This window comes from Pelophylax lessonae (genome assembly GCF_965119305.1).
Source record: "Pelophylax lessonae genome assembly, chromosome: 2".
NCBI classification, from domain to species: domain Eukaryota; kingdom Metazoa; phylum Chordata; class Amphibia; order Anura; family Ranidae; genus Pelophylax; species Pelophylax lessonae.
In genome coordinates this window covers 49,035,763-49,062,407 of record NC_138769.1, presented here as the reverse complement: position 1 = coordinate 49,062,407, position 26,645 = coordinate 49,035,763, and the positions used below count along the sequence as shown (strand labels likewise).

Sequence of the window (26,645 nt, the reverse complement as noted above, 5' to 3'; positions counted from 1 at the left end):
TCTCTCAGCTTCATTCTCTTTCTCTCTTTCCTACTCTTTCCTTCTTCCTCTCTTCCCTTCTGTCTTCTTTCTTTCTTTCTTTCTTTCTTTCTTTCTTTCTTTCTGTCTTTCTGTCTTTCTGTCTTTCTGTCTTTCTGTCTTTCTTTCTCTTTTTCTTTCTCTTTCTTTCTCTCTTTCGCTCTTTCTCTCTCTCTCTCTCTCTCTCTCTTTCTTTCTTTCTTTCTTTCTTTCTTTCTTTCTCTTTCTCTCTTTCTCTCTTTCTCTCTTTCTTTCTCTTTCTTTCTCTTTTTCTTTCTCTTTTTCTTTTTTCTCTTTCTCTCTCTCTTTCGCTCTCTCTCTCTCTCTCTCTCTTTTCCTTATCTTTTTTTCCTTCTCTCTCTTTTTTCCTACTCTTTCTCTTGTTCCTTCTTTCTCTCTTTCCTTCTGTCTTTCTCTCTCTATCTTTTTCCTTTGATCTCTCTTTACCCCCCCCCCCCCTCATCGTATTCTTTTCTTCTCTCTCTCTCTCTCTCTCTCTCTCTCTCTTTCCTTCTCTCTCTCTCTCTCCTTCTCTCTCTCTATATCTCACTTTCTTTTCTTCCATTTCTGTCCTTCTCTTTTTCCTTATCTCCTTCATTTTTTTCTCTTTCTCTCTCTTTGCTCCCTTCTCTTTCTTTCCTACTCTTTCCTTCTTTCTCTCTTCACTTCTGTCTTTCTTTCTCTCTGTTTTCTTTTCTCTTTCTTTCTTCTTTCCCTCTCTTTTTCTCTTTCTTACTTTCTCTCTCTATTTCTCTCTCTCTAGTGCTCTCTCTCTCTTTTTCTCTTTCTCGCTCTCTTCTCTCTCTCTTCTCTTTCTCTTTTTCCCCTTCTCTCTCTCTCTTTTCTTTCTCTCTCTTTTTTCCTTTTTCAAGTGTGTATCTTTTTCATGACCCTTCCTTTTTTGACCTCTTACAGATCCAACCACTAGAAAGAACGCCAAGGCCGGCCCAGCAGCTCGGAACAGATATGCCAGCCAGTGGACATTGAACAGACCGCATCCCACCATATCTGCACACACACTGACCACAGATTGGAGACTGCCCACTCCCAGAGCCACAGGCTCTGTAGACAAAGAAAGCGACAGCTACAGTGTCAGCCCATCACAAGACACAGGTAACTTGGATACATTCCTTTATGATATAATTTTGAAGGGGAGTTCCCACCTACAAGGAGTGGTGAAGGGAATGTGGTATGTTAGAACGTCATCCTCCATCCCCATCTTCTAGCCCTGGCCTGTTCTGTCTTCCCAAGTGTAAGATAGTATGCTTAATACACTAAGCTACAACAATCGTTATTTACCACATTGTTATTTTCTGCAAAAATATCAATCTGGTTATGGCATATAACACAGTGTGGTGTTATTCCTGCCACAAATACCAATGATGGGGCACTCTTCCTCTCACTAATACTGTCAGAATGTTTATACTGCTCTGATTAACATCTGATCAACATTGGTGTCAGTGGATGCAATAATAACCCCCAATATTGGGGTCAGTGAATGCAATTATAACCCTCAACATTGGTGTCCATATATGCAATAATAACCCTTCATCATTGATGTCAGTGGAAGCAATAATAATACCTAACATTGATGTCAGTGAGTGCAATAATAACCCTCAATATTGGTGTTAGGGAGGCAATATTAACCCCCAGCACTGGTGTCAGTGGACACAATAATAACTCCCCGCATTGGTGTCAGTGTCTGCAATAATAACCCCCCCAGAATTGATGTCAGTGGATGCAATAACCACTCCTACTATTGGTATCAGTGGACCCAATAATAATCCCCAACATTGGTTCAATGAGTGCAATAATAACCCCAAACATTGTTATCGGTGGAAACAACAATAACCCTCAACACTGGTGTCAGTGGAGACAATAATAACTCCCGGCATTGGTGTCAGTGGCTGCAATAATAACTCCTCCCCCCCCCCCCCCCAGCATTGGTGTCAGTGGATGCAGAAATAACTCACACATTTGGTGTCAGTGGATGCAATAATAACCCCCCATCATTGGTATAAGGAGACACAGTGATAGCCCCTAGCACTGGTGTCATTGGACGCAACATTATCCTCCAACTTTGGTGTCAGTGGCTGCAATAACCACTCTTGTGTCGGTACTAATAACCCCCAATATTGGTGGTCGCTGATACTGACAGCCAATAACCCCACCACTCTGCATATTGGTGGTCATTGTCAGCGAATCTTAAGAACTCCATCCTCCCTGCATTGGTGGTCATGGCAGTGAAAGTTAGGCTGTGGTTGGAGGGGGTATTGTGGGAGTCTGTAATACATGTGAGATTCCTTATTTGAAAATGTATCTAAACCCCAAAAGAAAAATTTAATAATGTGCAGTTTACCAGTCCTTAGAGGTGGTAGCTGCATTAGTTATCTTTTTCAGGCTTTTTTTTTTCCACCCAGTGATCCTGCCAGTAACACACTTCTTGGCTTAGGGTGACAGCACTTACTCTACTACTGCGTGTATGGACTCTGGAGGAGTAGCATTGTCACAGTAGGACAGAAAGTGGGCTGAGACTACAGATTACCCTGCTTTTTCTTTCCACTTCTTCATAACATAGAAGGAGATTTACGAAAACTAGAGAGTTCAAGATCTGGTGCAGCTCTGCATAGAAACCAATCAGCTTTCAGGTTTTATTGTCAAAACTTAAATGAAGAACCTGAAGCTAGAAGTGTATTGGCTACCATGCACAGCTGCATCATATTCTGAGTGCTCCAGTTGTAGTAAATCAACCCCGTAGTCTACAAAAGTAGTTCACAGAAGGATCTGAGGAAAACGCTAGGTGTAGGCCATCTACATTCCTCCTGAAGCCTGGCTGAAAAACACTTCGAGATGCCATCCCTCCATCCTGCTTTGTTGCTAGGGTGTTGCTAAGACCCTTCAAGCTGTTACTGCTTACCCACACCATCACGGGAGCAAGCTCTCAAAACCCTGCACATGCTTGGTTCACTATCTTCTCCATCTCAGCATTGCTGAGCTCAGAGCTTCTGTGATGGAGGAGCAAAAGCACATGTGAGGGTGTTTGTATTGGAGAATGAGCTCGCTTCTGTCATGGTTGGGGTTATCTGTAAATCACTGACGGTATCTTAGTAACACCCTAGCAACAAGGAAGGGTGCATAGTTTCTTATTAAAATAGACATTGAATAGGAGAAGGTTGGGACTTTGAATGAGACGTATGACACAGCTGGTAAAATTAATACGCAGTACTACGTTTATTGTTACATGGAAATACATGTGAAAAACATAATATATTGCAAAATATGAAAGGCTAAAAATATGAGCTGATATGTGGTCCCCAAGTACAGGTTTTATAGAAACCAACATTGCACAATTCCAAAGAATAGTTAGATATGTGAAACGCTTACTAGTATGATAACTACATGAAACAGGCACAACGCGTTTTGTGGACCAATTTTCCACTTCCTCAGGAGCAGGTGTCTGATGAGTATGATACAGCTCAGATTTTGAAAATGTGGGGTTGGAAGTTGGATATGGCCAAATAGTATCCATCCCAGAAGCTGAGGGAGCGTAAACTGGGCGATCAGGGCACACACACAACACACCCATGAGAAGATGGGTTTGAAATTTTTGGTAGACAATGGTATTGGCAACAGCGTAAGAAATTCCAACAAGCCCCCATAATGCACTCCCAGTGTCATGCAACGTGCTGGAAGGAGAGGTATCTCTCATCGGACGGTGGACGCCAGTGGCAGACACTGCCCAAGGGGATGCCTGTAACACGACGTGTGTGTGCCCTGATCGCCCGGTTTAAGCTCCCTCAGTTCACGGGATGGATACTATTTTCAGTTCACGTTCACGGGATGGCCATTTCCAACTTCCAACGCCACATTTTCGAAAGCTGAGCTGTATTATACGCATCATACGCCTGCTCCTGAGGAAGTGGAAAATTGGTCCATGAGCCTGCTTGATGCAGTTATCATATTAGTAAGCGTTTCACATATCTCACTATTATATGGAATTGTGCAATGTTGGTTTCTATAAAACCTGCACTTGGGGACCACATATCAGCTTATATTGTTAGCCTTTCATATTTTGTAATATGTTCTGTTTTTCACGTGTATTTCCATGTAACAATAAATGTGGTACTGCGTATTAATTTTATCATCTGTGTCATACGTCTCATTCAAAGTCCCAACCTTCTCCTATTCAATTTCAATAGGGATGGAGGCGCATGGTCTGTTCGATCATGTGCTTCATTTCTTTCTTCCTTTCTTTATTAAAATAGACACTACAAGATTTCACGACGACTAAATTAAATGGACAGATTCGTGAAGAATGGTGCTTTGCTGTTCCCTATTTTTAATACATTATTCTGACCTCTTGCTGACCCATGTGCTTGCAGTCGTTCTATATCTCCTTCTTATGCTCATGCTAAACAGAACACAGGAGTAACGAGTATAATCTAGAGCCGCAGAAAAGTGCATTTCTGGGAGCAGATAAAAAAGTTTGCTCTTTTATTCTCCCAGAAAGTAAATCTCTGATTTTTATTGCTGTTCCTATGGTAACTTAATTTATCATCCCGCCCCACAAAACTAGATTAGAAACTGTAATACTCGGAGATACAAGATTATATTTATTGTCTGGATTGCTTTGTCCGCAGACTGCTCTCAGACACACAATATGCATCATTTTATTCTGGATTTTGTACTCCGAGTGTCTGATGAAATGGAAAAAATGATTGGTACTATACGACTATCCCATGTTTTATGAATATCGGTATGAAAATGCTGCTTTATGCATGGAGCATAATAAACCAGGATTGATTACATCTAGTGCAGGCTGATTGTTAAAGTGGAAATTCACACAATCACTTCAACTCCGGAAAGTTTACCCCTGCCCCCCCCTTCATGACCAGGCCATTGTTTGCGATATGGCACTGCGGTAATTGAACTGGGAATTGCGCGGTCGTGCGACGCTGTACCAGAATAAAATGTATGTCCCTTTATTCCTACAGTTAGAGCTTTCTTTTGGTGGTATTTGATCACCACTGCGGCTTTTTATTTTTTGGTCTATAAACAAAAAAACGCCAACAATTATGAAATTAAAAACAATATTTTTTACTTTCTGCCGCTGTGTCCAGCACTGTGTATGCCCCAGACCCAGAAGTGCAGGAACACATACTATGTATGTGATCCTGCGCAGGAGACCTGCCTTGCCTCTGTATATATACAGTATATGGCAGTGGTGGCTGGTGAATAAAAATTTGGGGGGGAGGGGGGTGCGGCAGCAAAGCCAACAAACCCCCCCCCCCCCCGTGCGCAATTTCAGACACAATTTAAGAACTGCCTCTGAAACATGCCCATAATGAGGTCCTATTGCTGACAGAGGATGGCCCAAAGTTTCTCTTATCATTAGGTCATATTGCTCTTAAACCTCTTCTCTTCCACACATGCCCTGTAAATGAGATTTAGTATGAACCAAACTCTCCCACTGCGTTCTAACCTCCAGTTGTACTGAAATAAAGGGTGCACAGCAGGACAGGACCCCCCCCCCCCCGGCTCACTCACCCTGCCTGGATGGCGACAGCAATGGCGGCGGCTTCTTCCCCGTCTTCTGCGTCTCCTCCATGCCCCGAGCCCACCCTTTTTTTTAGCCTATTAAAGCCTCTGGCTCTAATCACATTGCAAAAATAAAGCCCCATTGAAGTCCATGCGTCCAGCGCCCTGCATGTAGATTAGGGGCCGGACGCATGGGGGGGGCGGTGCCCCTACGCCCCCAATGCACCAGCCGCCATTGTTATACGGTCAGCAAGAGATTAACGTTAAACCTACTCTCAGCCACATTCTAAGACTAATCTATCTAACCCTGTAAAGAAAAAAAATGCTATACTCACCTCCAGTCACAGCTGCTGTGTAGAGATAAAGCCGACAATGGCTGAGAAATGGCTGGGAAGTGACGTCACCCAGAAACTTACTATGATGCTTCCGTTGTCAGGTGCTTCTCCTGCATGCTCATACACACAAATTAGGCTTAGAATGTGGCTGAGAGAAGATTTAGTGTTAGATAGAATAGTTTATATTCCCATCGCACACCTTCCTGGATATAGGCACATCAATTGTGGTTGCTGCAGCGATCACCAGCTGGACACTGGATCTATCACAGATACATACACATTCGCCAGCACACCAAGGATCTTGCATAGCAATCCGAAGAAACTTTTTATTGCAAAAGGATCACATCAGGATAGGTGCAACATTTCAGCACCCATCCTGATGTGATCCTTTTGCAATAAAACGTTTCTTCGGACTGCTGTGCAAGATGCTTGGTGTGCTGGCGAATATGTATGTATTAGTGTTAGACTGAACTTCCACTTTGAGTGAACTTTTAATGGTAGCGCTAGTAGTTGCTGGTTCTTCCATAACAGTACAGAGGCTGGCCACCACCACAAGCACCAGTCCATACACTCCGGCTCCAATAACTCAGTCTAGAGCAATGTTTCTCAACCTTTTTTCAGTTAAGGCACCCTTTAAAATTATAGACAGTCTCAAGGCCCCCTATTTTAAAATGTAAAAAACTATTCTAATGGTTTTACATAATGCAGCAACATTCATACATAGGACACCCAACGTTAGAGGTGATTTATTCTTGCAAAGCAAACACTCTTTTGCACACTGGTACTGACTAGAATTCCTATGTTTCTCTTCTCCCTCAATTTCTCTCCATCAGTCAGCTAACGTCACCCTAGTGCTGAAGGAGAGGGGCAGCGGAGGGTCAAACAAGGGTGCTGTGGAGGCAACAGGCATCCTCTTTATCAACTGGTGATGACATCATTGGTTGTTAGGATGCCAGTATCTAGAAAGTCTTAGTGGTGCATAATGAAAACCCGTGGCTTTGTGTAACTAAAAGACAGGCTTGATCCACCTGCTGGCTTGTATACAATTTTTGATCAATTGTTAGGCATTTTGCCAAGGCAACCTGAAGAAACCTCAAGGTACCCTAATTAAAAACGCTGGTCTAGGGGATGTCTTTATGAATGTATTGCTTGCAGAACTTTAAGCAGGAGAGGGGTTAGGGCTTGGGAAATGCCAAAATGCTGCACAGTAAACAGGAGGACATACTTCTATAGGCTCACACTCCAAGATTGTGCTGACATGGAATGGCTAGTATTCTAAGACCCTATGGGGAGATTTTCTAAAACCAGTGCACTCAAAACCTGGTGCAGCTGTGCCTGGTAGCCAATCAGCGTCTAACTTTAGCCTGTTCATTTAAGCTTTGACAATAAAACCTGGAAGCTGACTGGTTTATATACATTGCATTCTCCATTTTTAGTAAATAACCCCAATGAGAGCCATCTCAATCCAAGCTAACTGTGGCACTTATATCCCAAACTCACACAGTCACCAGTAATCTGTTCAGGGTCATTACTCACGAGTCCCCAGAACAGTTGCACACCTTCCAGCTTCCCCCAGACACAGTCCAGTGAGGAAGACAATACTTCTCCAGACCTGATCCCTTATGATGAAGTCCCACAACCTGCCCTCACACCGCTGAGGCCTCAAGAACAGCTACATAGTCAACAGGCTACCTTAGATGAGCAGCAGGCTTCCCCCCCCCCCCCATAAGGTTTGGAACCCTCCTTGAGAGAGAGAACAATCTCTCCATGGTTATTTATCACCTCCCCAGCCACCGTCTGGGCACTCTTCTTAAGAATTGGTCAGGCCTTGTTAAGTATTCAGGCTGGTCATTTGAATCTCCCTCCCTATGTGAGTGGAGATGGACCTGTCCTCTGTCTGCTCAGCAGGGATGAACGGAGCGATCCCTGCTGAGAAGCAGAGTCCTTGAAAACAGGATCAGCCTGTGTGAAAGGGGTCTTAGTCTTTGACTATCCTAACTGCCATTTGTTATTGTTGATGCAAGTTTTAATAAAAGTGTGTTTTGCATTTTGCAGACAGAGCAAGGAGCAGCATGGTCTCCACGGAAAGTGCCTCATCTACCTATGAAGAGCTAGCAAGGGCGTACGAGCATGCCAAGATGGAGGAGCAGCTGAGACACGCCAAGTTCACCATCACAGAGTGCTTCATATCAGACACATCATCAGAACAGCTCACAGCAGGGACTAATGAGTACACGGACAGTCTGACATCTAGCACACCCTCAGAGTCAGGGATATGTAGGTTTACTGCATCGCCCCCTAAACCCCTGGATGGAGGAAAGGTGCAAAACATGGCAGCCCCAAAGGCACATCGGCCAGGTAAGAGTATGGCAGCCAACTTTATTGTATCAGAACCTGCGCAGTTATCTTTTGTCTTAGGATACAGCTCAACCATTTGGCTTTGAAATGGCAGCAGTGTTTGAAATGACCGGGGGGGGGGGGGGGGGCAGAAGGGAAGAGAGTGATGGGGCATGTACAAATGCGCAAAATAATGCACCTGTGCAAACAACATTATTCCAACCCATGTAGCAACAAATCAAATGGTTTTTTAAACTCCCTTTCTTGTGTGTCTCCAGGCTGTAGATTTAAATAGCCAACCAAAAGCAGTGCCCAGGAATGCAGCTAGTATTGATTATTGACCATCTAATGTTAATTCAGGTTTTGCATTGACATTTATTTACAGCAGGGGTTCCCTTCTTACATCAGGATCTCCTTCAGAATCCTCCTTACACCAGGGTTCCCATCAGAGTCCTCCTTACATCAGGGTCCAAATCAGAGTACTCTTTACATTTCCCATCAGAGTCCTCCTTACATCAGGGTCCCCATCAGAGTTCTACTTACATCAGGGTCCCCATCAAAGTCCTCCTTACATCAGGGTTGCCATCAGAGTTCTCCTTACATCAGGGTCGCCATCAGTGTCCTCCTTACCTCAGGGTCACCATCAGAGTCCCCCTTACAGCAGGATTCTCTTTAGAGTTCCCCTTACATTATAGTCCCCCTTACTTCAGATTCCCTATCAGAGTATCCCTTACATAAAGGTCCCTAGCAGTGTTCCCTTACATTTACATCAGGGGCCCCTATTACATTGGGGAAGGGGGGGGGGGTTGAAGCAGAGTCTTCTCCCCCCATATTGACTACTGGAGCATATAACGTTCCAGTGCAACTACTGACTTTCTTAAAGTCATAATTTGCATAAACATTGACACAGTCACTCATGTCAGTGCCTCAGACTCCGTGATTGGTTGCTCAGGAACTAGGCACTTAATTCTTTGATGGACAAAAATGCCTCCCTGTTAATGATGATAATAATGTGTTTCCTCACTAATAACAGGTAAAGGGTATATCCAGCAAGTACCCAAATTTAATTCCAAGCTTTACTATTTTACCCATTTTTTCTTTATCAACCCCAGGGTGCAATGCACAAAAACTAAACACAATGTTAACCAAAAACATGCATGTGAAGACATGCAAAAAAGTGCACAGGGTGCATAAAATGGTCCAGTCCTGAAGAAGAAGGACCTCCCTGACTCCCTGGGGCACAAGGATCTTGACAGAGGCAAGGTAGCCTGGTCCACCTAGCTAAAAGGTCTAGCAGATCTCTCTTCTTATGATCAGCCGAAGCTAACCACCTTAAGAGGCTCTCCTGAAGAGAGACCACCCTGTCGGGAGTGGAAGGAACCTAAGGGCCACACATTTCCCCTGGACTTCAGAGCAGGCCCAAAGACCCATAAACTGCAATCCTTAGTGAGTGAACAAAGTATCCATTCTTGGTCAAAAGGCCTAGCCCATAGGGCAGTGTGCATAAAAAAACAATGGTTTAGTGGCTGTGTGTCCATTCTGACAGTGGGGTCCCAATCGCATAGTGATACAAGGAGCATCCCTGGGTCACGACTCCAAAGGGAGCTTAACACTGCAGGCTTTCTGCCTTCCCAACTCCTGGCCAGCCATGATAACACTGCTGAAATCAGGAGGCACTGGACTCATTGGGTCCCTCCATTATAGAGAGGTACTACTGTCCCCCACCTTACCCATTGGGCACTCAATTCGGCATCCTTCCCATAAGGAAGGTCCCTCAGGACCCCCATCATGCCATCAGAAATTCTACATAGCCAGCCATCCCAGCCAAAAGGCTAGAATGCTGATGGAGCACCACTACTGAACATTGATAAGAACCGGTACTACACTTGATGATAACCAAAAGGCAGAGATCTTCGCTATTCTGGCCATACTTGGGGGGCTCTCCTGCTTTCCTTTACAAAATACATATATTTCTGCCACTTTCAGGCTTTCATTGCTGTCTGTTTTGCCATTAAGGAAACTTCAGTTTTATTTCCTTTTCCGGTGACTACATGGAAATCCCACTGTGCTCAATCAAAAGCTGAAACCCTACTTTATATATAATGTATGAGTCAGTCACATTCTGTAGTCTGATAGCCTCTTTCAGTATGCTAAAGTATGATTTTCCTGCCGATATTAGACTTTCAAACGCCTGGGCTTATTTTTATACCTGAAGATTTTCATAATGAGAATGTTTAGGGAACAAAACAATACCTCCACTTTGTTATCAGAAAACCACCCAACCGTCAAATATTTTGACAAGCAGCATATTTAACTTCAAGTCATAAAACTTTTTCACCGTAGTCTTTTCATTTATTCAGCTGGTTTAAAAAAAAAAAATAAAAATAAATGTCTACTTTTTAATTTCATGGTATTGTAATTTTAATTGTGCTTGGCAGACGCCTTACATTTGCTGTGTCTTCGGACAACGGGTGATTGAACCTGGAACAAACAAAAAAGGGGAACGCTCAAGTGCCTGAGTCCCGGAATTAATTTGTGTAGCAAGTAAGGTCAAGACACTCAATCAGTCAATAAGTGACTGTGTTTGCTTAAATTATATTATGATTTTTCCCTTTAATGTCTGCAGATTCTTCCTGGTGTTCACTAGCAAGACTTTGACTAATATCGTTTATCATCAATGCTACCACAAGACCTTAAAGCTGAGCTCCAGCCTGTCCTTCAGTCTTGCTTACTCTGCTTTCACTGCACATTGTGGCTTTAAAGGGAACATTTGTTTTGCCCATGCAGTACAAAGCTACAGGTTCTCTTTAATGGTGCAAACAAATGGCCACTGCCCCACCTATAACTGGCCTTTGCAGCAAGAAGCACATGGAAGGGCGATGCATGTGAAATAAAACCAAAGAAATTCCAAGCTCATCTTACCCACCAGCTTGCAACCAACCAAATTTTCCTGTCTAACAGGATGCGTTAAAAACAGGGATTTTGTTTGCACACATTTGCAAATCCATGCGTAAACTACAGAGCCCCATCAAGGCATCCCATTAGTTTCTGTAGTCCTAACTCTAAATTTTGAGAGGCTCCACAGTGGAAGCACATGCATTATAAAAGATAGGCAGAGGGCAGGTGAGCCTGGAGGGAGCCCACCCCTCCTCAAATGCACGGGGGTGCGCTGGACACCCAGCACATAGCACCATGGTAGCAAAAGTGTCTAATGCGTCCCCTCACCAATATTTCTCTTGAACGGTGGCTCTATCTACAGCAAATTTCCTCTTTACCCCCCCCCCCGCTGCTCTATCCAGCCATCAGAAGCAACAGAAGGAAAATCTTTGTCATTTACAAGGATTCAAGGATTAAAGCTCCCCTTCCTCCCATGTAAAAGTACTAGTGCTTGGTGATTGGCTGCTTAGGCACCCAGCACTGTCATATGAAAAGAGAGTCCTCAATTCTGGGTAAGCTCCAAGGCATGACTTTGAGTTTTTTAGATTCTTATATGGCAGTTCTATGTCCAATTTCAGAGCTGAGCATGAAGTATCAGATAAAATGTCCCTATAGTCTGACATTTTTTCCCTAACAGGGAGAGAATAAAAGTAAATAATAATAAAAATGCATGCAGCCGTATGTGGGTAGGTGCAGCACAATGCGGCTGGCCGAAAACACACCGAAACCAAGTGCAGTAACAGGAATATATTGTAACAGAAGTCCAGCAATATAGAACAGACCCGGCAGAAAGGCAACCCAACTGGGAGCACTCACAAGTTGTAACAACAATGAGACAGTAGATTAAAGACTCAGAGGTGTCAACAGCATTTATCTCAAGAAGCAGAATGCGGCCTGCCTGGTCCGTACCCAAATGAGGAGGCTTCCAGGAAGGATGGCGTGTCACTCCACGTTCCCTACTCCTCCCAAATATCTCCCTGATGATAAGCACTGTCCCTGACAGAGAGAGGATCTCCCACTACTCTAGCCACTCGCAAAAATGCGTGCCAAGCCCAGGAGACGGGGTCTTAAATAGACTCTAACTGACCCAAGATGGCCACCAAAGTCACATGGGGCATCTGCATCCTATCAGATAGCTGCCTCCCTGTGACCGAGGAAACCATAGACGTTCCTTACCCATCTGCAATACCATTGTAGTTGAGCGACACCTGAATTTGGACTTGCCTACATGTGTTCCTACCAGTGGTGGGTCAGAATATCACTGATCCACTGGTGAGTTTTTCTCTTTAAATTCAGCTCTCGAAAAATGATCTTTCTAACCATCTCACTACCCCAGTCAGTGTTTAGAAGTAACTCATTCTCATCACCTCCACCCACTACTATTTTCCTTCCCTACTGCGTCCTATTTTTTTCTACTCTGAATTGGGACTTATTGCTTGGAGTTCTGCTTTAAAATAGTTCTTCTGATCAGTAGGTCTGTTCAGTTGTGTAGGCTTGATTTCTGCATGCTGTCCCACACTGTGCTTTTTATAAATACGGAATGCTGAAGTATGATTGTTCATACACATAAGGGGTCCCTTAGTATTTGTTGTTTTGTGCTAATGGAGAAATCATAAAAAAAAAAATGTCCTTTTTTTTCCAATTTTTGACTTAAGGTATCCTTGGAAACAACAACCAGCGCAAAACAATAGAGCACATTTTAAATGCATTAAAAATTCCCCAAAAAAAGTTGTAAAGGAAAAAAAGAGTGGCATGTAATTTAACTTTATTTCTAAAAGTATGATATACATAGCTCAATCGTGTGAAGAGCATGGTCACATTAACATTGTGCTGCTGACTGTGCCATGGCAAAGTATTCTGCTGTTCAAAAAAATCTTCATGATGTGCGGTGTTGACTGCCACCCTATTCTTCCACTCTGGATGCAGTTAGGACTCAGTCAGTGTCACATGGGCTTAAAAAATGCCATGTACAGATGCTTACAGTTAGGCCACTTTCACACATGCGATCCGATCCGCCTGTCAGTTTTCCAGGCGGACCTGATCGGATTCCCCATGCATCCCTATGGAGCAGCGGGTGTCAGTGGAGACATCTCCACTGACACCCGCTGCCATCTGATCCGTTCCTGTCCGTGAAATCTGGATGGATGGAAACTCTGTTTTCCATCGGATCAGATGGGATCGGATGAGAACGGGCAGGCGGTCCATTCTCTTCCGATCTCCCCATAGAGGAGAGCGGGAATCTGCCAGCTTCGTCTCTGCACACAGAGCGGAGACTAAGCTGTCATCCGCCTGCTCAGCAGGGATCAACGGATGGATTCCCTGCTGAGCAGAACAGACTCCGTCGGGCGGTGCGCCCGTGTGAAATAGGGTGGTACCAATATTGTGTATGTTCACGAGAACTTGTGAAAATGCTCTGAAAGCCAAAACAGACACCTTTAATGTAAGTAATCGCATGCAATTTGAACATAAGTGCGCTGCGATTCCTGGCCAACTTTTATGTGATTTCCCTCACTGCTCCTGTGTCAACCAAGGCTTATCATAGTGATTTCGGCCTGGGCTCACACAGGAGCAGTGAGGAAACCGCGCATGCGATTAAGACAGGAATCTCACCGCATTCCTGTTCAAGCCACATGCTATTATTTGCAGTGCGATTTGAGCCCATTATTTTTGTATGAGGTCAAATCGTGCTGCAAAGGTATCAGTATTTAGTATCAGCAAATATTTGACCGAAAGTATCGGGACTCCTACTCATTATTATATTACCATTATTGGCACCTTTATCAGAAGAAAAGCTCAAGAAAAATGTATCCCTTTAAATTCTATGAATGTTTTCACACTGGTCTGTTGCGCTTCTGTTGTGGTGTTAAAAATCCTGCTAGCTGCATTTTTGGTCAGTTAGAAAACGCACCAACCCCCCCCCCCCCCCACTTACTGTTTAAATGCATTGAAAACACAGCAAGAACGCACCCATGTTACATTTTTGATGCGGTTTTTGAGTCACATGACCTATGATAACAAACCATAAGCGTGTTAAAATTGCGGCAAAATCGCTGCAAAATTGTGGTAAAATTGCAGCAAAATAGCCACGAATTTACGATAAAATCACATGCATTTTCAGTGCCATTATCACCACCTTTTTCATTTATTGGCAAAAAGCTGATAACACCATTTTCAGCCGATATGTTTTGGTGGGCAAAATTTTGGTACATCTCTAATTTCTGTAAATGGACCAGACAGCAGCAGTGACAGCACATTCAATTGACAACCTGTTTATAAGTAATTCAAAAAGCATTTCATCATCTCCTCTCCATGGAATCAAACTTTCTTCCCTCTATGGTCTTAAACTCTGTATAGAAGAATATCCCACCGACAAGTCATCATGTTCTTGTACCCGCATATAACTGTCAGGAAAGAGAAAAGAGGTTTCTCGGAATAGATTTACTTTGAAAGACAAGGTTAAAACAGCACAATCAGATAGTCGCATATGTATTCAGTAAGCCAGTAATAGAATGTCTCACTAAGTAGTGGGCATTTCCCATTGTTTCTGAGTTTTCTAACTCTGAGTTTGCCTCTGACGAAGTCCTGGTGACAAAACGAATGAGACTGGGCTTGGGGATACATTGGTAAAAGCCTGATACTGAGTAAAATACTCCATTACTAGTTCAGTGAAGCTTTGTATACAGTACATATGCGATTATCTGATAGTGCTGGAAGCACTTATGTCATGGAGTGTTTGCTGCTGTTTTAACTTTGTTTCTTACAATAAACCTATTACATTAGGAGAAGGCTCTCTTCTGTTCCCTGAGCATTGCAAAAGCAAATTGCTGAGGCTGGCAAAAGAACATGTCAGTGGGATACACATTTATACCGAGTACAAGACCATAGAGGGTTTGATGCCATGGAGAGGAGAATATTACGTGCTTTTAACCTATTTCTAAACAGGGGGTCATTTTTAAAGTGATTGTAAACCCAAACTTTTTTTTTAAACAATGTTTCAATAAGGTTATACTTACCTGCTCTGTGCAGTAGTTTTGCACAGAGCAGCCCCGATCCTCCTCTTATCAGGTCCCTCGCCACCACTTCTGGCTCTTCCTCTTCTCAGTTTGCTACCATAGGAAGCCGACACCCCCATGGCTCCCGCTACTGCCACTGTGTCCAGTGAGGAGAGAGAGTGCCGAGGGAGCTGCTGCTCTTGGGCACAGCGCTGAATCGAGATCAGGCTCTTGTAAATATAAGAGGGCATGCTGCATACAGAAGGTTTTTCACCTTAATACAGAGAACGCATTAAGGTAAAAAAAAAAGTACCTTCTGCCTTTAAAAGCACTTTAAGCAGTGAGTCTCAGTCTAATAGGTGGTGAGCATGTGCCCAAAGTACTGAATAATAGACATCAGTGGATTCATTATTTTTATTCAAGATTTGTACATAAAGATATGGACTATTTTATATTGCTTGACTTATGGACTTCATTTTTTCACGTTCTTGTGCTTGCTGTCTTTTGTTATTTGTTAATTGAATATCTTTTGTGTACACATATTTAGGATATTTATGTACACTAGATAGATACATAGTAGGAGGATGTTACTATATATAATAGTGCATTGAATTCACTCTTATAGCATGTCTATAGTCCCTGAATGTCTTCTGTAGCATGTCTTCAGTCTCCTTCTCACTTGAGGCATATCCGTAGCATCAACCATCTCCTGTAGCCTGAATTCAGTCTCCATCTCTTGTGGCATATCCTTGACCGTCAACCATCTCTTGTAGCCTGAATTTAGTCTCCATCTCTTGTGGCATGTCCGTAGCCATCAACCATCACCTGTAGCCTGAATTCCATCTCCATCTCTTGTGGCATGTCCATAGCCATCAACAATCTCCTGTAGCCTGAATTCAGTCTCCATCTTTTGTGGCATGTCCATAGACTTCAACGATCTCCTGTAGCCTGAATTCAGTCTCCATCTCTTGTGGCATGTCCGTAGCCATCAACCATCTCCTGTAGCCTGAATTCAGTCTCCATCTCTTGTGGCATGTCCGTAGCCATCAACCATCACCTGTAGCCTGAATTCCATCTCCATCTCTTGTTGCATGTCCATAGCCATCAACCATCTCCTGTAGCCTGAATTCACTCTCCATCTCTTGTTGCATGTCCGTAGCCATCAACCATCTCCTGTAGCCTGAATTCAGTCTCCATCTCTTGTGGCATGTCCGTAGCCATCAACCATCACCTGTAGCCTGAATTCCATCTCCATCTCTTGTTGCATGTCCGTAGCCATCAACCATCACCTGTAGCCTGAATTCAGTCTCCATCTCTTGTGGCATGTCCGTAGCCATCAACGATCTCCTGTAGCCTGAATTCAGTCTCCATTTCTTGTGGCATGTCCGTAGCCATCAACGATCTCCTGTAGCCTGAATTCAGTCTCCATCTCTTGTGGCATGTCCATAGCCATCAACGATCTCCTGTAGCCTGAATTCAGTCTCCATCTTTTGTGGCATGTCCGTAGCCATCAACCATCACCTGTAGCCTGAATTCAGTCTCCATCTTTTGTGGCATGTCCGTAGCCATCAACCATCACCTGTAGCCTGAATTCAGTCTCCATCTCTTGTGGCATGTCCGTAGCCATCAACCATCTCCTGTAGCCTGAATTTAGTCTCCATCTCTTGTGGCATGTCCATAGCCATCAACGATCTCCTGTAGCCTGAATTCAGTCTCCATCTCTTGTGGCATGTCCTTAGCCATTGACCATCACCTGTAATATGTCTGCAGTCTCTATCTCTTGTGGCATTTCCTTAGCCATTGACCATCTTCTGTAACTTGTCTCAGTCTCTACTATCTCTTGTGGCATGTCTTTAGCCATTAACTATCTCCTGTAGTATGTCTGCAATTTCCATCTGTTGTGACATGTCTCTAGCCATTGACTATCTCCTGTAGTATGTCTTCAGTTTCCATCTGTTGTGGCATGTCCATAGCTATTGACGATTTCCTGTATTATTTCTTCAATCTCCATCTCTAGTGGCATGGGATCTCCTGTTGTATGTCTGCAGTCTACATTTCTTGTGTCATGTCCTTAGCCATTAACCATCTCCTGAATGATGTCGGCAGTCTATATCTGATGTGGTATGCCCTTAGCCATTAACCATCACCTGTAGTATATCTGCAGTGTCCATTTCCTGGGGCCTGTCTGAAGCCTTTGACTATCTCCTGTAGTATGTCTGCAGTCTCTGACGGCCTTCTCAAATATACACTAAAATTGTGTCTGGCACTTGGGTAATGCCAGTGGCTGCAACTGGGCTCCCCTATATGAATAACGTTGACCATAGCTGGTAGAGGGGGAAAAGCAAAGTAATGCAATGCTTTTTTCTTCTCACTCATACATGTTTTTTTTACACATCTCTATCGATTGCTTGTTTATCTTCTTACCATTTAATGGATTTCATCTTCTAAAAAAGGCATTTTCTGAAGTGCCGGGTTATATTCCCAGGGAGTGTAATATCTTTATGAGAGTGGTTTTATGGATCCCAGTGGCTCCCTGGGACTGTACTTTCCTAGATTGGCTAGACTCATGGGAATAGAAGAACACTGCCCTTCAGATTGTACATATATATATATACTTTTCATTATGCTGGGGTGGCATAGACAATAAAACAAGCCTGTATATATGAATTGACCTTAAAAAGCATATCTAGAAATGCACAGTTGTTCACTGGGGCATTAAGAATAGAGCTCAATGACGCTATCCACCATCCCTACATGGAAAAAAAAGACTAAACCCTTTCACTGTCAGCCCTTTTTTTCCATTTTGTACACACACGCTAACATTTTTGGCTTGAAATTTAATAACCCCCCACCCTTATATGATATTTATTTAGCAAAATAGAGAAACTGTAAAATAAAAAAAAGCGTAATTTTATAAATTTTTTTACACAAACACAAAATTTGCACTAATGATATCAAATTGTTCGGTAAATAATACTTTGAATTTAATTTTAGTGCATACAGACAATAAGAGCTCTCATTTTTTTTTTTTTAATCAAAACCAGGACTGTATCAGGTAAATAGATATAAGGTCTCAAAATTGCCTGCACCCACAAAACAGCTGAAAACTATGACCCAAAATTGTACATATGACACTTTAAAAACCTTTACAGCTCATCACTTTACAGATAACCACAAATGATGGCCCTAGATTGATTATTCTCACTCTGGCATGGGCAGAAATGCCTAATATGTGTTACACTATCACTATCCATATATACACATGTAAACATGCATCCTAGGCACTATTATGCATGAGTGTGAGGTTGTGAGGTAGGGGGGTCCTTAAAAATGTCAGCGAACTAAAGTATTAAAGACATACTATAGGGTCATTTCCTGACTTTCCAGTCAGGAAAGTGGATTAAAAATTAGGTCAGCAGAAACGGTCCTATATCTCTGTTGGGAAAGCTTTACTTTAAGGTTGCCTATTCATGACAAAATAACATAATGTGAGCATATTACTAATGTACTGCCACCATTGTACATACACACATGTTGTCACCATTAGCCAGGTGTTTTTACTATTGCTGGCATGTTGTCACCCCTGCCTATGTTTTGTCACCATTGTCCAAGTGTTGTCACCCCTACTGATGTATCTCCACCATCGCCTATGAGTCACCGCTGCCCATGTGTTCTCATCCTTGGCCAAGTATTACCAATTCTCCCTGTGTTACTGTTTCCCACATGATGTCATCCTTGCCCATGCATTGTCACCTCTACCAATTTTATCACCGTTATCTATGTGCTGTCACTCCTGCCTGTGTTCTTTCTCCTTTGCCCATGTGTTGTCACTATTGACTGCATGTTGTTTCCCCTGCCAGTGTTGCCCCACCTCCCCTAGGCCCCCAGTTATACCACCTCACCCCCACCACCCCTCCCCTCTCTCAAGCTCTATGGTTATACAGACCCTCCAACTATAACATCCCCCCTCACCTTGCCGTCCTTGTCCTCTAACTCCCCCAGCGGTAAAGCTCTGGTCAGGCCCCCCCACAACCTGCCCTCATCCCCCTGGCTCTGGCCAAAATTCTCCCCTCTGAACAGCTCCTTGCAGGGATCAGGACCACTGGGAGTTATGGGATCGGTAGTCCTACAAGACAATGGGGCTGGACTACAAATCTCAGCATGCCGGGTGACTGAACGGAAGCGCCCTGTGGTATATAGGGTAACAGAATCAAGGACACAGAATAGACGACACTGAATGCTGGCAGTTCATAGCCCTGTGTAACCCTTAATGCCAGAAACTAAAGCTTAAACACAGCTTTTGTTCGCTCCCAGTGTTTTTTCTTGAGGGGTCTGCATGTATTAGGATCTCCAGTGTCTATTTTGTACATGTGGATTACTTACTGTTAATTTAACTTTGCCAAGGATTAATCTGTTAGACAACAGCAAGGGCTGTAAACTGTCATTACATAATGAATATTAGACACAGTTGAGTTTAAGGCCACCTTATTTCACAGCCTGACAAGAACTGTCCTATTACTTGGAAGCATGGGCACCACCCATCTTCTCTCTTGTCTATTCTGGCTTTTCTCTTGAAGCCATTGAGTTGCCCTATTGGACACTTGGTTGGGCATGGAAAAACTCTAAAATTGAAGTGGAATTGTTGCTGCTACTAAAGATGAGAAACATTGGAAAAAAGGCCCACTATGCAGTGCTGCCCCCTAATATAAGGCTTATAGCAATGGTCCACAAGAGGCATTGTAAAAAAAAAAAGGGGGCATGAACATACAGTGGTGAAAATCATTTTTTGATCCCCTGCAGTGCTTTAAGTGGCCCAAAAGAGGTGCCGTTACTCTATTATAGCCTATAAATTTATTCGCCCCCACCCCACATCAGGGTCCCCACATAGCACCCCACCTGGCTTGGGACTCTGGAGCAGGGGGACTCAATGGTGGTGACTGGTCTGGCTCTGGAGTGGGAAATATTCTTGGGGGGGGGGGGCACAATTGACGGTGCAGATGTCAAAAATGAGTGTACTGGTATGCTAAGGTGCACGGAGAGGTGGCGGTATACTCAAGAGCCATATTTGGAAGTGGTGGTACTGAGTACCAGTGAATACCGGCCCACTTAAAGCACTGATCCCCTGCAGATTTTGTACGTTTGCCCACTTATTCTGGCTCCCACACACTGGCTACGGTATGTGCTCATGTGGTACACAGATTAGTCCTGTCAATTTAAGAAGGTGCTACTAACGACAACTCATTATGTGTATAAAAGATACCTGTCCACAGAATATCTTTCTTCCATTCAAACCCACCATCATGGGCAAGCCCAAAGAAGCTGTCAAACGACCTCAGGGACAAGATTGTAGACCTGCACAAGGCTGGAATGGGCTACAAGACCATCAGCAAGAGGCTAGGTGGGAAGGAGACAATTGTTGGAGCGATTTTTCACAAATGTAAGAAAAACAAAATAAACATTAATTGCCCTCTGTCTGGAGCTCCATGCAAGATTTTGCCTCATGGGGTAAGGATGATCATGAGAAAAGTAAGGGGTTCAGCCCATAACTACACAGGAGGAGCTTGTGAAGGATCTCAAGGCAGTTGGGACCACAGTCACTAAACAAACCATTGATAACACTATACACCGCCATGAATTTAAATCCTACAGCGCCCCCAAGGTCCCCCTCCTCAAAAAGACACATGTAAAGGCCCATCTGAAGTTTGCCAAATGCTTCAGAGAAGGATTGGGAGAAAGTGTTGTGGTCAGATGAGAGCAAAATTTAGCTCTTTGGCATGAAGTCTACTCACCGTGTTTGGAGGAAGAGAAATGCTGACTATGCCCCTATAGTCAAGCAGGGAGATGGAAACATTACGCTTTGGGGCTGTTTCTCTGCTAGAGTCACAGGCCAACTTTGCCAAATTGAGAGGCCAATGGATAGGGCCATGTATTGTAAATCTTAGATGAGAACCTTCTTTCCTCAGCCAGAACACTGAGGTTGGGTCGTGGATGAGTCTTCCAGAATTGCAATGACCCAAAACACACCGCCAAGGCAACAAAGGAGCGGCTCAAAAAGAAGCACATTAAGGTCATGGAGTGGCCTAGCCAGTCTCCAGACCTTAATCCTATAGAAAATTTATGGAGGGAGTTGAAACTTTGAGTTGCCAAGCGACAGCCAGGAAACCTTAAGGATTTAGAGATCTGTAAAGAAGGATGGACCACAATCCCTTGTGAAATGTGTGCAAACATGGTCACCAACTACAAGAAATGTCTTACCTCTGTGCTTGACAACAAGGGTTTCTACACCAAGTACTAAGTCGGGTTTTGCTTGGGGATCAAATACTTATTTTACACACTGAACTGCAACTTAATTAATAGCATTTGTATCAAGTGCTTTTTTTTCTGGATTTTTGGTTGATATTCTGTCTTTCATCTAAAATACACCTATGATAAAAATATCAGACCCGTCATTTCTTTGTAAGTGGGCAAACTTACAAAATATGCAGGGGATCAAATAATTACTTTACCCACTGTATCTAAAAACTCCCATATTACTGCACAATAATGCAAAGCATGCTAGAACAAACGTGCGAAGAAAAAAAAAAAAAGAGAAAATTTAAGTCATTTCCGTGAACTGAGAGTTGTTAGCTAAATCGCTTTGGACAGCTCATTACTGCAGAGTGTTAGGAAATCTTATGTTCCCGGGCTTTGAACTTTGCTGGAGGAGACGACCCTTAAGTGGCGCCCAGGCTACAATGTAACCACTAACTGGCTATTCATGGTTGTAAATAGGCTTACCCAGTGGACAGAATCAGTGCAGGGTCATGGTTTCTGCTGGGAAGTGGGATATATCTATTTTTAGTAGCACTATTACTTGGAATTGGCTTTTAGGAGACCAGCCAGAAGAACTGACTGTGCCTTCAAGATGTTTCTCTGTATATACTGAAGTCAGCTACCTGGCAGGTAGTATTGTTCAGCAAAGAGTGGTGTGGTTTTCCCCGAAGGCACTGAAGAGCAAATGTAGGCAGTATAACAAATGTCCTTTAATTCACTTGTGTATTCCTTCGAAAGCCTTGAAATATTTTTTTATCTCCGCTCATTTAATTAGTAGAGATGTCTCTTTTTAGCCACATACCAGATACAAATTGCTATTGGCCTAGCAGCAATAATTTCTACTGAGAAAGCAAAAGGGGGAGGTATGGGGTGGGCTACAGGACAGAGCAGGTGCAAAGTGGAATTCACTAGTAGCTCAAAAGCTATGTTGAAGGCAAGACAAGTAGTAGGGCATCTAAGGTGCAGGATCAGATTAGGGTTGTCACCCTTGTAGTTACAGTGCCTTGCGAAAGTATTCGGCCCCCTTGAACTTTTCAAACCTTTTGCCACATTTCAGGCTTCAAACATAAAGATATAAAACTGTATTTTTGTGAAGAATCAACAACAAGTGAGACACAATCATGAAGTGGAACGAAATTTATTGGCTATTTCAAACTTTTTTAACAAATAAAAAACTGAAAAATTGGGCGTGCAAAATTATTCAGCCCCCTTAAGTTAATACTTTGTAGCGCCACCTTTTGCTGCGATTACAGCTGTAAGTCGCTTGAGGTATGTCTATATCAGTTTTGCACATCGAGAGACTGAAATTTTTGCCCATTCCTCCTTGCAAAACAGCTCGAGCTCAGTGAGGTTGGATGGAGAGCTTTTGTGAACAACAGTTTTCAGTTCTTTCCACAGATTCTCGATTGGATTCAGGTCTGGACTTTGACTTGGCCATTCTAACACCTGGATATGTTTATTTGTGAACCATTCCATTGTAGATTTTGCTTTATGTTTTGGATCATTGTCTTGTTGGAAGACAAATCTCCGTCCCAGTCTCAGGTCTTTTGCAGACTCCATCAGGTTTTCTTCCAGAATGGTCCTGTATTTGGCTCCATCCATCTTCCCATCAATTTTAACCATCTTCCCTGTCCCTGCTGAAGAAGAGCAGGCCCAAACCATGATGCTGCCACCATCATGTTTGACAGTGGGGATGGTGTGTTCAGGGTGATGAGCTGTGTTCCTTTTACGCCAAACATAACGTTTTGCATTGTTGCCAAAAAGTTCGATTTTGGTTTCATCTGACCAGAGCACCTTCTTCCACATGTTTGGTGTGTCTCCCAGGTGGCTTGTGGCAAACTTTAAACGACACTTTTTATGGATATCTTTAAGAAATGGCTTTCTTTTCTTGCCACTCTTCCATAAAGGCCAGATTTGTGCAGTATACGACTGATTGTTGTTCTATGGACAGAGTCTCCCACCTCAGCTGTAGATCTCTGCAGTTCATCCAGAGTGATCATGGGCCTCTTGGCTGCATCTCTGATCAGTCTTCTCCTTGTATGAGCTGAAAGTATAGAGGGACGGCCAGGTCTTCGTAGATTTGCAGTGGTCTGATACTCCTTCCATTTCAATATTATCGCTTTCACAGTGCTCCTTGGGATGTTTAAAGCTTGGGAAATCTTTTTGTATCCAAATCCGGCTTTAAACTTCTCCACAACAGTATCTCGGGCCTGCCTTGTGTGTTCCTTGTTCTTCATGATGCTCTCTGCGCTTTAAATGGACCTCTGAGACTATCACAGTGCAGGTGCATTTATACGGAGACTTGATTACACACAGGTGGATTCTATTTATCATCATTAGTCATTTAGGTCAACATTGGATCATTCAGAGATCCTCACTGAACTTCTGGAGAGAGTTTGCTGCACTGAAATTAAAGGGGCTGAATAATTTTGCACGCCCAATTTTTCAGTTTTTTATTTGTTAAAAAAGTTTGAAATAGCCAATAAATTTCGTTCCACTTCATGATTGTGTACCACTTGTTGATTCTTCACAAAAAATTACAATTTTATATCTTTATGTTTGAAGCCTGAAATGTGGCAAAAGGTCGAAAAGTTCAAGGGGGCTGAATACTTTCGCAAGGCACTGTATATAGCTTTATAGAACAGCATTCTATTGATGTGTCACAGCAGAAAGCACACTACGGACTTCATGGCAGCTATAGATTCTTATATAAGTATCTGTATTATTTCTGTGCTGATTGGATGGAGCTGTCAGTTTTCCATTAACCTCAGTCTTAAACAGGACCAGAATTGTGGACGCTTTGCCCAAAAAAGAAAGCAGAGGCCAAAAGACTAGTCACCAGTATTGCCTGTGGTCTCTCTGCAGCTCAGTTGCCATACTTTGTTCTGCAGTGGAGGTTTTGAGGCAGCCATCTAGCTAGAGGTAGGGATTTTCTTCCTCTCCTCTTCAACAATGAGAACCGTGAACAGCACAGTAGTGACTTCACCAAATCTCACTCCAAATCCCATGAGAGTAGTGGTCAGAGGCAGCAGTGAAGAACCCTAGGGTTGTAGATATGTAAAGTGCTGTGTAAATTGTCGCTGCTGTATAAATACCTATAATGAATAAATAAATAATAACCATAAATGTAAGGAGCATCCTTCCAAGTGACCATACCACTAACATGCCATAAGCTGTAGATAAAGTAATTACCACCAGGGGTTCCCACTGAGACCAGCAAGTTGATTCAAGGGTTGTGAAAGGCTGGTATAGAGTGTAATAGAATTATATTATGATTATGTCCAGGGGTTGGAAATGTTAGCAGTGCAATGTTGTATTTATAATGTATGGTCGATTTGTATTATGAGTTAGTGGTCTGGTCATGTTGGAGGTGGAGTGTAATAGAATGCAGTAATCCATTCTATTATAATAGTCTTGTGGTCAGGTCATATTGAGGCTATAGTCTTCTATTTATAAAATTGTTATACAATTGTATTGTGACCACATTCGCGGTGTAATGTAAGCACTTGCCACCTGAGAAGGAAATGTATTATTTGTTATAAGTTATCTAACGGGCTCTTGCACTTTACCAATCTTTTTAACTTGTCATGTGACCCGAGAGTCATGGTTGTTTTCTAAAGTTGTGTCTTGACTATATTACAGTAAAGATATACTCCCATTACTCTGCATTAAATATATACAGTATAGAAGAAGCTTAAATAACGCAGTAACTCAGTGCCAACATTTACGATTCTGTTTTTCCTGAGACCGTCTATATTTTACCTTGTAATGGAAATGGCACAAGTTCAGGTCCTTCGCAGTGACAATAGATTGTATAATGTACGGCTCTTGGCATCTGCCACTAGATTTGCAGTATAAGGGTTTTTTGTTTGCTCTTACTCTGCTTGGGTAACTTTATGTCTTGTAGCAGCTTTAAAAGAAATTATTTTATGAAAATAGTTGGATCAGCCTGAGGCGCCATCTGTGCCTGTCCTCACTGTGCCACAATTTAACCATTTCTATTCCAGCAGGTAACAATGTAACTACAGCAGTGAGAGGTGGCACATTTAAGGAGTACTTCATTCTAATTTTACTAAGACTATTAATAATATTTTCAAGAAAACCTTTCAGAACTGAAATATGGGAGCCCTTACTGCTGGAAAGTTCAGGCCCCAGGCTGTCATCCTTGTCCTTGCTTTATTGTTTAGTGATTCAGTGATCTGGAACAAGCATGTCTGCCACTGCACTGATGTCCATCACTGCATAGATCAGATGCACACTACCTGATGTAGGCCAATACACGGAGCATATTTCTTTCCTGCAACCACAGACAGTGTTGGCAGGGGAATCCCTCCCGCCAAGCCATTGTATTCTCTAGGCAGGGGAAGCCATCCCTACCGAGATAAGACAGTGATTTTTGCTAGCGGCTACACTAGCTGCTAAGGATGATCACATGTAAAATTGGGCAAGCTGGTTGTACGCAAGTTGATTGATCAATCAACTTGGTACATTCAGCCTGTCCATTTACGGTTCCAATCTTGTCCAGTTCAGCAGAAGCTGTCTATGGCCGGCCCAACTCTCCACCACTGCACAGGCCCAATGCACACTTCCTTGCTCTCCACCTTTGCACAGACCCAATGCACACTTCCTTGCTCTCCACCACTGCACAGACCTGATTCACACATCCCTACTCTCCTTCACTGCACAAGCTCGATGCATCCTACCTTACTCTCCACTACTGCACAGACCCAATGCACACTTTCTTACTCTCCAGCACTGTGCCAATCCAATGCACACTTCCTTACTCTCCACCATAGCACAGACCCAATGCACACTTCCTTGTTCTGCACCACTGCACAGACTCCATGCACATGTCCTTACTCTCCACTACTGCCCAGACCTGATGCACACTTCCTTACTCTCCAACACTGCACAGACCCGATGCACACTTCCTTACTCTCCAGCACTGCACAGACCCGATGCACACTTCCTTACTCTCCAACTATGTGCAGACCTGATGCACACTTCCTTACTTTCCACTACTGCACTGACCCGATGCACATTTCCTTACTCTCCTCCACTGCACCGACCCCATGCACACTTCCGCACCCTTCACCACTGCACTGACCCGATGCACACTCCCCCACTCTTTACCACTGCACCGACCCGATGCACACTCCCCCACTCTTCACCACTG

At 43.2% G+C, this 26,645-nt stretch overlaps 1 protein-coding gene across 1 annotated transcript in view; it reads left to right on the top strand.

The window, feature by feature from the left end:
* The window catches only part of DSCAM (DS cell adhesion molecule), a 779,527-nt gene that overhangs the window by 733,633 nt on the left and 19,249 nt on the right, over positions 1-26,645 (top strand). The window contains exons 31-32 of the mRNA XM_082245233.1: positions 934-1,131; positions 7,947-8,249. Coding sequence (XP_082101359.1) covers positions 934-1,131; positions 7,947-8,249 — 501 coding nt within the window. The remainder of the gene's footprint in view (positions 1-933; positions 1,132-7,946; positions 8,250-26,645) is intronic.